The sequence below is a fragment of the Globicephala melas genome, chromosome 1 (genome assembly GCF_963455315.2).
Source record: "Globicephala melas chromosome 1, mGloMel1.2, whole genome shotgun sequence".
Taxonomy (NCBI): domain Eukaryota; kingdom Metazoa; phylum Chordata; class Mammalia; order Artiodactyla; family Delphinidae; genus Globicephala; species Globicephala melas.
Window position 1 is genome coordinate 38058428 of NC_083314.1, and position 18205 is coordinate 38076632.

Consider the following 18205-nt stretch of genomic DNA (forward strand, 5'->3'; position numbering starts at 1 on the left):
CCCCCAAATTATTTATGAAGACCAGCCTAGAGAGGTACAGTCATTGACTCAGGTCTAATCAGCAAAGCCATGCTGAGGGAAGGCAGAGTTAGGCTAGAAGCAAGGTAGGCAATGGTAGACATGTCTGAGTTGCTTGCATAGCCTTTGGATAATCTGGCACGGGGTGTCAGAACTAAGAAAGGCAAAGAGGGTATGTGCAAGGGGGCTGCAATGGAACAGGCCAATGTGGAGTGAAGAGGGCATCTGTGTAGCCTGGCATGGGGGTGTCAGAGCCCAGGTACACTGGAGAGGGCATCCACGTAGAGGGCACAGAAGCCACTGAAGAATACACACATACAGGATCACTAATCAAATAAGTAGTATCTATTGAGGATAACAGAAGCTAGGCTCTCACTTTTGGAGTTATAAATATGAAAATAGAATGAATCCAGTGATGTTGAATTGGAATTGGAGGTGTTGGTATGAATCAATAGTTTTTAATATACATGGATAGATATGGAAATATAGATATATGTGTCTATATATGAGTGCATATATTCCCTAGCTCTGTCATCTGAGAGGCCCTGGGAGCACACTTAGCACCCAGATCTTAGTTTCTAAATATCATTCTCCACTAAAAGAAACCAAGACTTTCTGGAGAAGAGGTTGATTCCAGGACAATGGCCAGAAAGATGAACCCGAAAATCTCGTTGTGCCTGTAAGTAAAGAACTGCTCAAAGAAAAATAGGGACACATTACTAGAACACAGAAACTTCTCATGGGCTCCCACTAGCCAAATCTGGGACCACTTGGACAGTCAAATAAATAGCAAAGATAATAACAGATTATAAACCTTTACATACAATAAGAATTCAAAATGATATAAATAAATACATGAATAAATAAATGGGGAGAGAAGAAGGTTTTCCCATACAATAAAAAGCCAAGTGATAAATATAGATGGAATAATGAAATTAGTAAAATCACCATTTGGCAACTATCATAGTAATAATTTATCCAGGAAGCATAAATCGATGCTAAACCTAGTGGGTAAAAGTTTAATGAGAAACATAGTATTTACATAGTCTCAAAGTACCACCCTACCCAACAACCTGATTGAAAAATGGGCAAAGGACTTGAATAGGCACTTCTCCAGAGAAGGCATACAAATGGACAACAGGTATATGAAAAATGCTCAACATCACTAATTATCAGAGAAATGCAAATTGAAACCACAAGAAGATATCACCTCACAACTGTTAGGATGGCCTATATCAAAAACAAACAAAAAATAACAACTGTTGAGAAGGATGTGAAGAAATTGGAACTCTTGTGCACTGTTGGTGGGAATGTAGAATGTTGCAGCTGCTGTGGAAAATAGATGGAGGTTCCTCCAAAAATTAAAAATAGAATTGCCATATGATCCAGAAATTCCACTCCTGGGTATATACTCAAAAGAACTGAAAGCAGAGTCTTTTCTTCTTTTTTCCTTCTTTTTTTAAGTTGAAGTATAGTTGCTTTACAATGTTATATTAGTTTCAGGTGTACAACACAGTGAATCAATATGTTTGGAAAGCAGAGTCTTGAAGAGATATTTGTACCCTCACATTCATGGCAGCATTATTCACAATAGCTAAAACATGAAAGCAACCCAATTGTCCATCAACAGATAATAGATAAGCAACTTGAATTGTGGTACATATATACAATTCAGTCTTAAAAAGAAAGGAAATTTTGATATATGCTACAACATGGATAAACCCTGAGAACATTACTCTAAGTGAAGTAACTCAGTCACAAAAAGACAAATACTGCATGATTAAACTTATGAGTACTGAGAGTAGTCAAGGCCATAGAGAGAAAGTAAAATGGTGGTTGCCAGAGACTCAGAGGATGGGGGAATGGGGAGTTACTGTTTAATAGGTACAGAGTTTCCATTTTGCAAGACGAAAAGAGCTCTGGAGATAAAAAGTGGTGATAGTTGCACAATAATGTGAATGTACTTAATGCCACTGAACTGTAGAATTAAAAATGGTTAAAATATTTTTTAAAAAAACAAAAAAAGTATCATCCTACAAAATACTTATTGATTACAGAAGAAAAAAAGAGTAATTTTACAGTGGAGAGACCTGACAGACACCACATGAATCAAATGATCAAAGTTACTTAACATCGCCAGTAATGGAATAAATCGAAATCATGTATAATTTTATGGGATACAGTGTGAAAAGAAGATAATTATTCGTATGATTCTGCCAAAAATATATGCCTGAATCAAATCATAGGAAAAGAGAAATCCAAACTGAGGGACATTCATCTGCAGTGAGCTGGTAAATGTTTACCAACTAGCCCTTTAGAAGGGAAACATTAAGAACTCTGCTTGGTAGCATTTCCATGGTGTAAATAATCTCTTGATAGCCATATCAAGATCAACCTGCTTGCAAAACTCATGAAAATTGCACAACCAGCTCTCATGATCCAGGATAAACCAACTCCAGTACAAAATGACGTGGCATACTCTTCGACAGTGTCAAACTCATGAAAGTCAAGGAAAGACTAGAGAATGTTCCAGCTTGAAGGAAGCTAAAGAGTCATGACAACTATATGCAACATGTGATCCTTGATTGAATTCTTTGCTATAAAGAATATCATTGGGACATGTGACAAACTTGAATGGGGTCTTTGGACTAGATGAAATGGATACATCAATGTTGATGGAGTAGGTTGAATGGTGGCCTTCAGAAGATATGTCTACATCCAAACTCCCTGAACTTGTGTAGATGACCTTATTTGGGAAAAAAAAGAGCCTTTTCAGGTGTGATTAAGTTAAGGATCTTGCAATATATCATCCAAGATTATCTGGGTGGACCCTAAAACCAATGACAAATGTCCTTATAAGAGACAGAAGAGAAGACAAAGACAGAAGGAAACAAGGAGAGGTCCACGTGAAGATAGAGGCAGAGTTTGCAGCTGTAAGGAATGCTGACAGCCATTAGAAGCTGGAAGAGGCAAAGGAAGATTCTCCCTCCCCTAGAGCCTTTGGAAAGAGTGCAGCCTTGCCAACACCTTGATTTCAGACTTCTGGTCTTCAGAACCGTGAGAAAATACATTTCTGTTGTCTTAAGTGATCCAGCTTATTGTAATGTATTACAGCAGTTCTAAGAAACTAATAAATTACTTTCTTCATTTGGATGGTTATGTAGGAGAATCAGGTCAGCAACTACCTAAATTATAGCAATTACTCTCAAATAGTTCAGGAAGAGGGGTGGGTCATTTGTACTATTCTTGCAACTCCTCCATAGATCTGAAATTATTTCAAAAGAAAAAAAATCCCCACCTTAGGGCTCTATTGACTTGGAGGAAGAGAGGGTGGATTCTGTGGGGCTTTATTGTGGGTTCCTCAGAGATCCCCTGCAGGAGACCCCCTTGGCATGAACAGTGGTCCCTCTAGCTCACTCCTTTAAGTGTCCTCCTCAGCTCCAGGGCTTCAATAAATCCAGCCTTCTTGACACAGTCCACCCACCGTCCCTGAGTAGGTGACACCAAGCCAGTCCCCCTTCACCCTTCCCAGGTCTCTGGGAAGCCTGCTGTGTGTGGATATATTTGATCCCACAATGCACTCAGATCCACTCTCAAGCTAGAGCAGTTCCAGCCCTGCCTCTTGCCTTTAGACTTCCAGGTGTGTGTCAAATACCAATCCCCAAACTCCAGGATACTTGTAAAGGTCTCCAAAAAATCCTCTTGAAGTCCCTCTCATGCTGATTAAGATGAAGGCAATGCAAATGCCTCCCCTGACCCTTGGTGGAGGAACCTGACCCTTAGTGGATGAACTGACCTCTGGTGGATGAACACATAGGACACTGACAACTCTCCTCTCTCCAAGTACAACTATTTAGGCTGCATGTGGGAGAGGTGGTGATGCTGGTGGAACTGGTTTGGGTCCACCTTTCAACTATGGGGGTTCTTAAAATCTATTCTTTTATTCTTGCCTTGGGAGATGTGCTAAGGATCTAAGGAGGAGCTACATTTCCCAGGTCCCGTACCTGCACAGAAATGCTCTTGCCAAAGTTGCCTTGTGAAATTTTACAGGTTTTATCTCATCTCTGCAGGATTTTGTGCTGATTCTACACCATACACTCTCTTGTCTTCAGCCAAAATCCTTCCTTGGGTTTCCTCTAGCTGCTCTGACTGCCTGTCTCAGTTCTGTCTTGTTGGTTTCCTCAGGATTCTTTCCATTGTAAGCCCTTGTGTCTCTTTTCACCCGACATACCCTCCCTGGACAATCCCATCCACTCCCATTATTTCAATTATTATTGGATAACTGTGGGTTGTCTCAATACCTATGACGACACCTCAGGTTACCAAAGCTTGGAGTAAAGAGATGGATTTATCTTTAGCACCCAACTCAACCCAAACAACTAAAGAGTTTAGACCATGAGGGTCCTAGCTGAGAAGAAATATTCTAGGAAGAGCTAGAAAAAACGGGCAGGACCCAGGCTTTGAGGCATGATGAACCTCAAGCTGGGGCTTGCTCAACAGAGGATGTGGCACATTTTCCTGGGGTCACTCTGAAAGTCTAAGGGCATGCAGGAATGAAGCTTTTCAATCCTGTGCACTTTCTTCCGAGTTCTCAATTAAAGTAGTTTAAAATCTGCCTTTGAAATGGAAATCATTTCAAAATCTCAGCAAAGCAGTTGGGGATGGAGGGTGTGGAGTGGATGAACAAAAGCACCGAGGCCTGCTTTTGACCTCTTCTGCTCAGCTAACAAGCTCCAGCGCGCAGCTGATCTGCCAGCTCTCTGGCTCTTGCTGTTTCTACAGTGGCTAAGTCCCTGTGTTTCTGGGACAGAGTTAATTGCAGTCTGTCCCATTTATCACCAAGTCTGCACTCTTACTTGTCAGATTCCATGTCCCATATTTTGCTTCAGGAAATACGGTCACCATAGCTCTGGTTCTTTGTGGTCTAAAACTTCCCGGAAGATAAATCTCACTGCAGGCTCCATTCTCCCGACGTAAAGAAAAACTTAATCCTGACCAAAAGCACTCAGGCTTCTAATCCCTTCACTTTCATGACTGAGTCATGCATATTAGAACAGTTTATTTATTTGTTTGTTTTATTTATTCATTCATTCAGTTATTCATTTGATTTAATTAGGTTCATATTCTGGCATATTTTTTATGAGCAATGGTTGAACGGTGGATCTCGTAAGGCGCAATCAGAAAACAAACTTATTCTTTCCTTCAGACCTGTTCTATGGGTGAGTTCTTCTCTGAACCTGGCTGTGACTGAGGGCAGATGGCAACACTCTAGGATAACAAAAGATCCTCCAGCTGCTTCCAGTCTCAGGAAAGGTCTCACTTCAGTAATTAAAACGTCCATTCATTTGTAATTTAAGTAAAGCTTCTCCCCTCATCAAGCTTGAACCTGTTGTCATAGGAGACCTGGGATAGGAAAGAGACATGTGTTCAACTTTTCCTCCTGTTCCGCATCTCCCTACTCATCAGGCTCCCTCTAGCCTCTTCTATAAAAGGAAAGGGAGGATGCAGGGAAGAAAAGTTCAGGGTAGGAAAGATCTTCCTTGGCTGGTACCCAGCTATTACAGCATCAGTCTCCTCTGGACACAGTGCATGTTGAAAGCTCATGTTCTCTGGACTGGGAGGATGACCACACCTGACTCTTCCACTGGGTGCTTTCATGGGTTCTCTGGAGGTCCTTGCTGGGATATTGAGAGTTCTTCCTGTGAGCTGGGCAGCACTTGCTTATGTTATTTCCCTCAGACTCTGAGAATACAGTGGGAGTACAGGCGAATACACTTATCACATAGGGCTGTCCTTTTGGGCAGGACTGGAAATGACTCTAGGGGAGAAGGGATGAGCCCTGGGACAAGACCCGCAGGTTGGCAAGCAGAGTGTGGGCTGGATTTCAGGCCCCCCACAGGGAGAGTTCCCTTACGTACGACACAATTTGCACTAGCTCTGCAGTGGCCTTGCCCGTAACCAGCGCCTCTCAGGTTGGGTCAAACCCCAGCCCTTAGTGGCCCTCAAATTCCTGGGGACAAGTTCTCCACGAGGTGCCCTTGAAGCTCCTCTCACAAGGATTAACCCCTTCTTCTTGGAAGCTCATTGAGACACTGTTCTTTTCCTCTCCCTAACGCCTGTCCTTTCCAACCTCTTCACCTTCAGTCCTTTTTATTCCCTTGGGATGGTTAAGGGTCTACGTGTTGCAAACTAGATTTTATGTTTAGGGTTTTGGGGGGGGTTTGTTTGTGTTGCCACATCCTACATAAGGTGCACAGGTAGTCTGGAACCTCCCTTCAGAATACGGAGGCTTTCGCCATTTACTATGTTCTCAGTCTTTGAACCTCAGCTGAAATTAGAGCAGGAAAAGTCATATTTTAACATCCGGTTACATATTATTTATTCCATTTTGACCGGGGCCCCTTAGCTCAAAGATCCTTTTTGAAAAATAAAAGTGTGTGTTTTTAGAGGGCTTTTGCCCTTTTCAGCTCTCTGAAACTTCGAAATGTATTTCACCTAGAGCAGAATGCAAAGGTTTCCTCACACAAGCTAATTAGCATTATGTGGGGAGATGATTCATAGTGCTGTGAAGAGAAAACAGACTTTAACGAAATGCACCAAGATTGTTTGGAATCGTGAGAACCTAGGAGGTTTTTTCCTCTTTCCTCTTTTTTCTATTTTTTGATATGTTTCACCTTTCCTTTAGCGAGCCTAGACTGGTTTACAATCCTTTATCTGCAATTTCCAAAAATCCAAAAAGCTGTGTGGGGTAAAAGAAAAAAAAAAAAAAACACTCTGAAAACCAAGGATTTTTAAATTAATTCTATATGCAAGTAAATCCCCTACATACGAACCTTCAAGTTGCAAACTTTCAAAGATGCGAACATGCATTCGAATGTCCAGGCATGTAAGTTAGTTCACGTGTCTTGTGTACATTGTTACGTACGTGCATCCTCTACAAGTGGTTGTGCTTTTGTGTACTTTACTGTACAGTACTGTTTATGTGCCACACGAGGAGCTTACTAATGAGGACCTGATGGTATTGAAGGTCCAGAAAAAGGACAAAGAGAGACAAGAGGAAGAAGTAACTGAAGAACCAAAGAGATTCACAACGCAGGAAGTGGCAAGGGGATTTTCTTTATCTGAGGAGGCGCTGTTAGTTTTGAGGCACAGGACCCGAATGTAGAACGGTACATGAAGGTTGCAGCAGCCATTCAGAATGCAATCCAGTGCCACTGTGTCATCTATGACAAGAAAAAAAAAGAGCTACTACCCAGACATCACTGGATCGTTTTTTCAAGAAGGTAGATAGAACTGAATCCACCAAGGAGCCGGAACCTGTGCCATCAATGTCAGGCGTGAGTGAAATGGCAGCTCACCCCCCGTCTCCTATTGCTGACGATCCTTCAGCTCTACCACCTCCCACCTCCTCTCCCTCCTCCAGTCAGTAACTCTTCTTGCCTCTTCACTCTATGCCAGCCCTTGTATGCCAGCTGTTGTATTGTACTACTGTACCTTTCAAGGTACTATACTATAAGATTAAAAATGTTTTCGTTGTTTTTTTGTGTTTGTTTGTTTTTATGTATTATTTGTGTGAAAAGTATTATAAACCTATTACAGTACAGTACTATATAGCTGATTGTGTTAGTTGGGTACATAGGCTAATTTTGCTGGACTTACGAACAAAGTGGACTTAGGAACGCGCTCTCGGAAGAGAACTCGTTTGAATGTAAGGGACTTACTGTAATTAATTTAACTTGAACTAAAGTGAGGCTACTTAAAGCCTTTATCTCTGTGTGAACTTTCAAATATCTTAGTGCAGAAATAATAATGTGTTTGCTTACAGGATGCCTCCCCAGGCCCTACTGGGAGTGTTATGGAATACACTGCATAAGCCTCACACCATCTTCTAAATTCCAAAAATAATTCCATAACACGTCAGGCCCTAAGGGCTTTGGATAAGTGCTTATAAGCCTTTACTTCTACAGAGGAGAAAATATAATAAACTTTGTTGTTATTTCTCTTGTTCCTTTGGCTTCTCATTGTAACTAACTCATTCCCACCCCTAGTCTTTGTACAAACCGTTCCCCCACCAACCTGGCCCTTCCTGCACTTTCTTTCATCAAAGCAGAGCTCAGAACTTACCTCCTGCAGGTGAAGTTTCCTGGTTAGTCCAATATGTTTCTTCACCTGAATATCCACTTTAGATTTGGGACAGATGTTTTCCCTGATCATACTAGTGTGAGCTTTAAAGAGATCCAACAACTCATAATTTACTGATGGCTCATCCGATTATCATTGTAAGAGACTTCAGCCCCTTCCAAAGACCTTCCCCCTCCATTTCTCCTGTAAGTTCCTAGATCAAGTTCAATAAGCTTATGTCGCCATACCTTTCCTGCTCCCATATCCACCTTTAAAACTACCCTAGATATGGTTTATGACCCTCTTTCCTACTGAACCCTTCAGCACAGCCTCTACCCCAAAACACCAACTAGAAGACTCTGAGGAAGAGGTGGGCTCAAAACTGCATGTTCTTGACACATGGTGCTTACGGGAATTAAATATGAGAACTACTGGTTTAAAGGTTTGCAGATCAGTGGCAGGTCACAAAATTTAAGAAATGAAATATGGTTATAATGAATGTCAATGACAGCTGCAGCCTTCAGCTGAAAAACTGACAGTGCCCATAGGTAGTTAGGTTAAAGTGTACCTCATGCATAATTTTCATAATAAAGGTGAAAAACTTTCAGTAGTCTGTTCAATCTTGACCCTTGTCTAATAGTTCAGTATTTTGTGTGTGTGTGTGTGTGTGTGTGTGTGTGTGTGTGTGTTAGTTTCAGGTATACAGCAAAGTGATTCAATTATACATAATATACCTATTCTTTTTCGGATTCTTTTCCATTATAAGTTATTACAAAATATCGAGTATTGTTCCCTGTATTATAGTAGGTCCTGTTGGTTATCTGTTTTATATATAGTAGTGTGTATATGTTAATCCCAAACTCCTAATTTATCCCTCCCCACCTTTCCCCTTTGGTAACCATAAGTTTTCTATGTCTGTGTGTCTATTTCTGCTTTGTAAATTAGTTCATCTGAATTTTTTATTTTAGATTCCACATATAGGCAATATCATATGATATTTATCTTTGTCTGACTTACTTCACTTAGTATGATAATCTCAAGGTCCATGCGTGTTGCTGCAAATCACATTATTTCATTCTTTTTATAGCTGAGTAACATTTCATTATATGTATATATATTTCATTTTATACACACACACACACACACACACACACACACACACGTACCACATCTTTATCCATTCATCTCTCGATGGACATTTAAGGTGATTCCATGTCTTGGCTATTGTAAATAGTGCTGCAATGAACATTGGCATGTGTGTATCTTTTTAAATTAGAGTTTTTTCTGGATATATGCCCAGGAGTGGGATTGCAGGATCACATGGTAACTCTATTTTTAGTTTTTATGGAACCTCCATACTGTTCTCCATAGTGGCTGTACCAATTTACATTTTCACCAATAGGGTAGGAGGGTTCCCTTTCCTCCACACCCTCTCCAGCATTTATTATTTGTAGACTTTTTAATGATGGCCATTCTGACCAGTGTGAGGTGGTGCCTCATTGTAGTTTTGATTTGCATTTCTCTAATGATTAGCAATGTTGAGCATTTTTTCATGTGCCTGTTGGCCATCTCTATGTCAATTCAGTATTTCTCTTCACCATTTAAAACGTTTTTTGAAACCATACAGCTATCTGATGAATTTTTCAAAAACTCTTCTGCCATGGCTCCTTCCGTACCCCTCTCCTTTCTTCCTCTTTCCCTTTCTCTCTTTTCTCACCTTCCTCTCAGGAACAACAACAATAAAAAAAAAATCTGTCCCTTTTCTCCTGCAAAACAACTTAGAATCCTTTTTATTATTTTGATCGTTACCTAGGTCGTAATCAAGAATACAAAACGGGGGCTTCCCTGGTGGCGCAGTGGTTGAGAGTCCGCCTGCCGATGCAGGGGACGCGGGTTCGTGCCCCGAATCCGGTCCGAGGGATCCCACGTGCCGCGGAGCGGCTGGGCCTGCGAGCCATGGCGCCTGAGCCTGCGCGTCCGGAGCCTGTGCTCCGCAACGGGAGAGGCCACAGCACTGAGAGGCCCGCGTACCACAAAAAGAATATCTTTTACCTTGAGGTTATATATTCACACATATTTTATTATCTTATTTTCCACATATATTCTCTAATATAATTTGAATTTATTTATTAGAATGGCATTTTTCTTTTCTCCAAATAGCTAGCTATTTGTTCCAACGTGATTTTTGGAACAGCTCATGCTTTTCTCACCAATTTGAAATACTAATACTACTAATAATAGCATTTACTAAGTGTCAGTTTGTCCTAAGTCTGTTACATGGATTACTTCAGCTTAGTAATATCATTATCCACATATTACAGCTAAGAAATGGCATACTTGGGATTTCACACCCAGGTCATCTAACTCGAGAACTCATAGTTTTGACAATTGTGCTATTCTTATAAACAATTTGGATCTATTTTTGACTTAAACAAGAGGGAAATTATTGACATAAGTGGAAGCAGATGCAGGGCAGGCAACTGACTTGGCTCGAGCTCAGGGTCCCCGTGACTCTCTTGGCTCTGCTCTCCTCCATGTGTGGCTTCATCCCCAGGCTGACAGTGAGATAGATGTAGCAATTTCAGCCCTCATATCCATACACAGAAATGTCCAGCAGAAGAGAAACGGGATTTCTACTTTAAGAAACTCTCCCACAAGGAAAAGCACTTTCCCAGACACTCCAACAAGATTCCGCTCAAGTCTCATTGGTCCAAACTGGGCCCCATGCCCATTCCAGTAACAATCATGGGCAAGGAGGATGGTATTAAATAAATCATACAAGCCACCCCTAGAGTTAGAGATGGTATCAGCTTTCCTTTGGCACATGGGCTACATAAAAGTGAGGGAGACTCTCAACATGGATTAGGTGCAGCTCTCTGACACAGAAAACCTAAAGTAACAGTGGATGTAATAAGTTAAAAGGCAAATCAAGTCTGGAGGTAAGCAGTATAGGGCTAGGATGGCAGCTCCATGGTCACCCAGGTTCCTTCCTTTTCTCTAAATGCTCTGCCATTCTCAACATACGGCTTCTACTTCAAGGTCCATGATAGTTCTGGGGTCAACCTTCAGGAACCAAGAAGGAGGAAGGATTGAGAAGGGAGAGACTGATTTCTTCCTTTAAGGACATATCCCAGAAATCACGTGACACACTTTTGTGTACAACTTATTGGATGGTACTTAGTCATTTGGCACCATCTGGCTGAAAGAAGCTGAGAAGTGTGGACTTTATTCCAGATAACGGAGCCCAGCTACAAATCCGGGATTCTACTGCTAAGGAAGAGGGGCAGAAGATATTTGGAGAGAATACTGCAGTCTCTGCAACAGGTGGAAACATGAATTCAGTTGGGGTTCTGATACAGAGGAAGAAAAGGGAACTGATTTCTTGTTAAGCAACAACAATGTATCTTGATGCCCTGCTTGGGTCGTTGGTCCAACCTTAGACTAGTCAGTAACCCAGTGGTATCAGAAACTGTGATTGGCCATCCTGTGTTACACACCCATTCCTGGAACTTGACTGTAGAGTTATCTCAAGCCAAAACTCATGATTGAGGATTGAGGATGGAGTGTTTCCCTACAGAGATTTGTTTGTATTTTTTGAATTTTTAAGAGTTCTTTATATACTAAAGATTGATGATATTAAGCTTTTGTCTGACTAATATGTTGAAAATTATTTTCTAGTTTATCATTTACCCTTTATCTTTATAGTGAAATTATTATAGTTACCGTTTTGGCATATAGAAATTCTACATTTTGTTTAATAAAATATTCTTTGCCTTTACATGTTTTTTTACTTTTATGTTAGAATGATTTTTCATAAACGAGAATCTGGTAAGTGTTTGCCTATATTATCTTTCTATGATTGAATGTTTTCGTCAGTGAGGAGATTCATTCTGCTCCATGTAACAAAAACTCCACTTAAAATGGCTTAAACTAAATAGGATTTCCTTTTCTCAGGTAATAAGTTCAGGGCTGGTTTGATGGACTTACTATATCTTCAAGAATCTAAGCTCATTCCACATTTTTGTTCTATAGTCCTTAATTACATAATTAATATACAGCTTTTCCTCAAGTTCATAAATGACTACTGCAATTTTAGGCATCACATCTGTAGTCTACTTAGAAAAAAAGAGAAAGGGCAAAATGTAAAAGCTGCATGTCACCTGAATCCGTCTAGTTTATCAGGTAATCAATATCCTTCCTGGAGACCCCAACTACTAGATTTCTCATTGGCCAGATTTAGATCACATGACTACCCAAAAGAGCAAGGGAATCTTGAAGAAGTAAATATTTTTATCTGAACACATTGCTATCCTGAACAAAATTAGATTCTTTTATTAAAGAAAGGGAAATGGATATTGGGTAGACAACACCACCTGCCATAATTTTCCATGGATCATTTTCTGATATATGACATAAAACAAAGAGCTAACAATTTGTTCCAATTAGTTAACCAACTTTCCCAGCATCTTTACTGAATAAATCATTCTTCCTTCATTGGAAGAATGGAATTGGAATTGGAAACTTCATTATATTTTAAAAACTCACAGAGGTTCCAATTCCAATAATGGCAGGGTAATACCTAATACACCAACCTTCTCCAGATAACAAACTTAGACAAAATACAGAAAACAACCATTGAAAGCACTGAAGAGAAGAATCAAAAGAAGAAACTGGAGAGTTGTTGGCACTTGAAAGAGGGAAATGACACTAGATGAGTTTCCCAATTTTGTAGCTTGTGCTCAAGGGCAGACCCCAATCAGTGTCATTTTTAGGATTGAAATCTGCCATCTTACTACCTTGTAAAAGCAGAAGGAAGAGTTTGGGGTTTCTGTAGCAGCTGGAAAGTGAAGGGAGACATCCCAGAAAGGAAAGAGCCACAGTGCAAGAGCACCAAATTCTGTCTGTAAACCCTTCTCAAATCTCTATTTGTCCCCTGAAATACTCACAGGGCAGTGTAGATACCAAGAAGCCCAGTTAAGATTCAAATAATTAAACAGAGATTTCATCTGGTACTTACTGCAAGAGACACAGAGTTTCAGCCAAGTTAACTGCCTACCAAAAACTAAAAAATAAAAATGAATACTCTTTGGAGGAGTATGATAGAATCCAGAGACTCTTACAGTATCAAGGATACAATGAAAAATTACTGCACATACAAGAATAGGAATATGTGACCCATACTCAGGAGGGAAAGGCAATCAATGGATATCAGTCCTAAAATGACCCAGATTTTAGAATTAGCAGACAAGGATTTTAAAGTAGCTGTTATAATAATGCTGAGCAAAGAGTCTAAGGTCTCAGGACACCACTACTCTCTCATCTTGGAAAGGGTATAATGAATAGGTTATGCTATCAGGCATATGTCCACATATCCTCTAAAAACCTGAGTGAGAATTAACCAGGCTGATGAAAGTAAGAAAAGTGATATGGAGTAGAAAACAAAGACAGGAGTTTTCATTCCCCTTGCATAGAAAGTAAATCAGTGATAGGTTTCCGTGTAGACAGCCCTTGCCAAACCCTTCCAGCGCTCTTGGGTCAGAGGTGGAAAAGTTAGCAGCTGTGGAATTACATGGGTCTTTCATAATCCACATATTTACTATCTTTACTAAAAATCTAACTAATCCCTCTTCAGTGAAGGCTTTCCTGCAGCCCACTCCACACTGCATCCCAGTCTCATCAAGGGGAGTTTCTTTGATACCTTAATGTTTTTTCTCTTTCAGAAATTCAACACAGCATAATAATCTCTTTGGGGAGTAGAGAAAAACTAAGATTCAAAGGGTAAAAGGACTTCACAGGGGTTACAAAGCCTGCTACTGATAAAACACAGATCAGCTCTGTCAGAGTTGAAATAGGTCCCCGTGTTAACCCATCTCTATATCATTTAGGGAAAACAGCTAATCCACTTATTGCTGCCTATTCTGCAAGCAAGTTTGCTCTGGATGGGTTCTTCTCCTCTATCAGGGTGGAATATGCAGTGACCAATGTCAATGTGTCGATCACCCTCTGTATCCTTGGCCTCATAGACACAGGTAAGGTCAAGAGATTGGAATAAATGGCCTGTAGATGGATTGCCTTTCTTACCATTGTGGGTAAAGAGGGTGCTGAACTCCCTGATATTGTCATGTGTCATGCACTGAAAACCAGTGACAGCGCTATTCTCCCTTTAATGAAGGGGCTCCACTGTCATTAGTGGAGCCTCTGACTGCTCTTTGACCCTTCTTTCCATTCTGACCACCACGTGAGCTGAGTGACACCACACTCATCATTTGACCCTATTCTAAACACCTTATGTCCTCATGAAAACTCAGTGGCCATTACTTTCCTATGTGAGACTTATCAAATGTGAGTTTGTTTTCCTTAATAATACACCAGTAATGAGACATAGATATCATGAACCCTTTGATATGATGCACTGAGAAGGACACAGTATCATTTGGGGGGTATTCTTACCCAAAATTCATAACTTCATTCTAATTATAAGAACAGTGGACAAACCCAAATTGAGGGGCATTACACAAATCAGTTGAACAGTACTCTTCAACAGCATCAAGGCCATGAGAGACAAGGAAAGACTGAGGAACTGTCAGAGAGAGGGAAAATAAGAAGTAATTACTACTAAATGAAATCCTGGATAAGATCCTGGAATATATAAAGGATATTAGTGAAAAAATAAAGCCTGCAGTTTAATTAGTAAAGTTGTTCCAATTCTATCATATCTATTGTTGGTAATTGTACAATGGTTGTGTTGTTGTGATTGAAGGATATAAGGAAAAACTTTGTACAATTTTTACAACTTTTCTTTAAGTCCAAATGCAAGTTTATCTAAAACATGTGGCAAGTATGATAAGAAAACTTTATTTAAGGGACTTCCCTGTGGTCCAGTGGTTAAGACTCCATACTTCCACTGCAGGGGGCATGGTTTCTGTCCCTGGCTGGGGAACTAAGATCCCACATGCTGCGTAGCCAAATAAATAAATAAAAATTAAAAATTTTTTTAAAAGAAAACTTTATTTAAGAGGAATTGAATAAATTGAGTAGTAGTTACAGAACGAGAGAGAGAGAGAGAGAGAGAGACAAAGAAACACCATGAAACAAGGATGGAGAGAGAGACAGAAGCTGGGAAGAAGGACACGAATACCTGGAGGAAGAGAGCAGGTAACAAGAGTTTCCTTCTAAGTGAAAGTGATTGGTGTTGACAAGGGAGCAAAGGTCTGGATTCTCTCCCGTCATTTCCTTTTACAAATCAGTAGTCGTTATCATACCTCGCTCTGGTTTTGCCCACTGACACTTCCCATCATATGACCTCTATCCTCATTCTGCTCCCGCATATTACTCCCTCACTCCAGCCAAAACACCCGAGAGGAGTATGATTCAAATCTCCCAACAAGTAACCTCCAGCTGCCTCCACAAATCTTCATCCAGTTAGACGAGGCCCATATGAACACTAAGCCTCTCTTTGCCCAATAGGCCCTAAACATACCCAGTCTTCTCCACGTATTCCTGCCAGGGCCCGTGGACCTTGCCGAGGAAGCACTGGCCAACAGCCCCTGAAAGCTAAGCTGTTGGTGTCTGCAGGCCTTCTATCGTGTAGACTCTGCTAGTCTTAGATAACCCCACTCTTCTCTTGTCGTTCTACAGAAACAGCCATGACAGGAACTGCTGGGATATACAATGCAGAAGCATCTCCAAAGGAAGAATGTGCCCTGGAGATCATCAAAGGGGGAGCTCTGCGCCAAAAGGAAGTATATTATGACAGTTCGGTCTTGACTCCGTTCCTGCTGGGAAATCCAGGGAGGAAGATCATGGAATTTCTCTCCTTACGAAATTATAATATGGAAATATTTATAAACAACTAGGTACTTCCTTAGGGCTAGGCATGATAAGGGGGCTTGGAACAATTCTGCCTGATATTTACATGAGCTCCATCCTGAAGGTATCTCCCCAGAGAGATATGAGTGTTCCCAGGGGGTTGCAAGTCACATATCACATCTCAAAATTTAAAGAAACTCCTCTAACACTTATGCAGTAGAAAGTGTACGAATGTCATGAACCAGCAATTATGAACCTGATAGTAACAATAGATATAATTACAAGATAGTTATATCAAATTTATCTCATATGTAATTATGTTATAATGCTTAGTCAATATCAATTATAATAAAGGTCACATAAACTTTATAAATTCATATCTCATGGCTGTAACTTCAGTTCATTCAGTACGGCTCCATTAAAACCATAACCTATACATGTGAAACTTTTCAGTGTACATTTCTTATTTTGTGATATGAACCTTTTATCTCTTTTTGAGTCGAAGAAATCATCCTACTCTTCATTTAGTGAAGATCGTGTCTTTACCATTTTGTATATTTCAGATACTCTTTATATTATTTCATACTGCTCCTCTGGGAAGGAGGACATCTGGGTATGAACAACCAGGGCAAATCCAAAGAAGTGGAGGTTCCTGGAAACTGGAGTCATAGCACCTGCACTTGTTTATTGTACTCAGAGTGCATCAAGCAACTGTACTCTACATGTGAACGCTCAGTAGTATATTAGAAGTTTGTAGAGGAGGGGTTGGAGTTCAAATCCTGTCACTCACACATTTAGTCATTCATTCATTCAACTCACACATTTAGTCATTCATTCATTCAACAAATATCTATCAAACACTGGCCAGGCATCACGTGACTACAACCAAAGAGGAAACAAAACATTAACAACTCAACAAAGCCCTATACTGGCCAGGTCCCCCAACAGGTAAGAGTGGCAAACTGGATAATTTTAGTAGAGGCTAATGAAAAGGAGATTTTTTACAAAAGTGTGGGCAAGGTTATAGGGAAATCACAGAGGTAATGTAGCATCTCAGGGTTAGTTGCAGCTATTTCCAACCCTAGGCCCACCATCGGGAAAAGAGGTGAGAATGTTATAAAAGCCCAGATAGAAAGACGTGTTTGCAGAGTGCCACACGACAGGAGCTATGACATTCAGTTAAAGGATACCACCAGCCCATCAAGGACCACAGGGGAGGGATCTGGGGAAATAAATATACCAGCCTCATTCACTTCCCTCCCTCTGATTTCTGGCTGGTATTTTCTACTGGGTGAACAAAGGGGCAAAGTGTAGATTGATATAAACCATACAGGTCAGCATACCCATACACAGAGCGGGGTGGAAAAGGATGGAGAGCGTTTGGAGGGATAGATGGTGTATATCCAGCCCAAACCCAACACTCCCAAATGTAGAGTTTCCACGGGAAGTAATGCTGGGACACAAGACATGGGTCTGGAAGTGTAGGGTAAATTTCCTTTTCTCACTTCTTAATCGAAATGGCTGGTCAGCAGAACAGATTGGAGTCCATTGAGCTGCCAGCCGCATATACAAGGAGTTGGATCTGGGAGTGTGAATATGGCTGGACTTTTCTCAGTCCATAACATGGACCTTCTCAGGTTATGTCCAGGGCAAAGGGAGCAGGAGAGGCCTGACTGAACCTGTGTGTGAGAAAATGGACCAAAAACATGAAGTCTGGTTTCTGACTATATAGCATAATACACACACACACACACATACACATGTAAAATGAGGTCTAGTAGATGTCTTGGTTTCTGACCAGTCAGATTAACACTCCTCAGTCTCCTGTAGAAATGAGGCTCCCTCTTCACAGACTTTGTTGATGACATAGAGTGCAATAATTCCTTAACTGAAGGGTGGGGACAATATTAAAAGCGACTTAGCATTTGCTTGGGTACAGGTTAAACATCTTACTACACGAGGTTTTCCCCAGATTCCGAAGGGGATGATCTCAGAAATTAGGTCTGAGAACCAATACCATTGACACCCTCATCATTTGCTGTCTTCACTAACCTGGACATTACAATTCCCTTGTCTTCAGCAGCATGACCTTACTATTCCAAGCAATTTCTGTCCAGGAAGATAAATGTTGCAAACGCATTTAAAAATGCTCAGCTTGTCAATAGACAGCATCAAATGGCTATTCTCTTCAAGGCTCTTTGGAACCTGATGTCAAACCCTGTCGTCACCAACCTGAAATGTCTGCATCACGATCCTT

The 18205-nt window shown here is 40.7% G+C and overlaps 1 protein-coding gene across 4 annotated transcripts in view; it reads left to right on the plus strand.

Moving 5' to 3' along the window:
• Positions 1-16373, plus strand: part of HSD11B1 (hydroxysteroid 11-beta dehydrogenase 1) — a 44803-nt gene extending 28430 nt beyond the window's left edge. For 2 of the 4 annotated variants that reach the window (XM_060294169.1, XM_030872919.2), the window contains 2 exons: positions 14025-14168; positions 15778-16373. In XM_060294169.1, the coding sequence (XP_060150152.1) occupies positions 14025-14168; positions 15778-15995 (362 nt within the window). In that variant the 3' untranslated portion in view covers positions 15996-16373. Of the gene's footprint in view, positions 1-9952; positions 11828-14024; positions 14169-15777 lie in introns of those variants that run through there. The other 2 variants (XM_060294161.1, XM_060294165.1) reach the window with 2 other exon arrangements.
• Positions 16374-18205: the final 1832 nt, after the last annotated feature.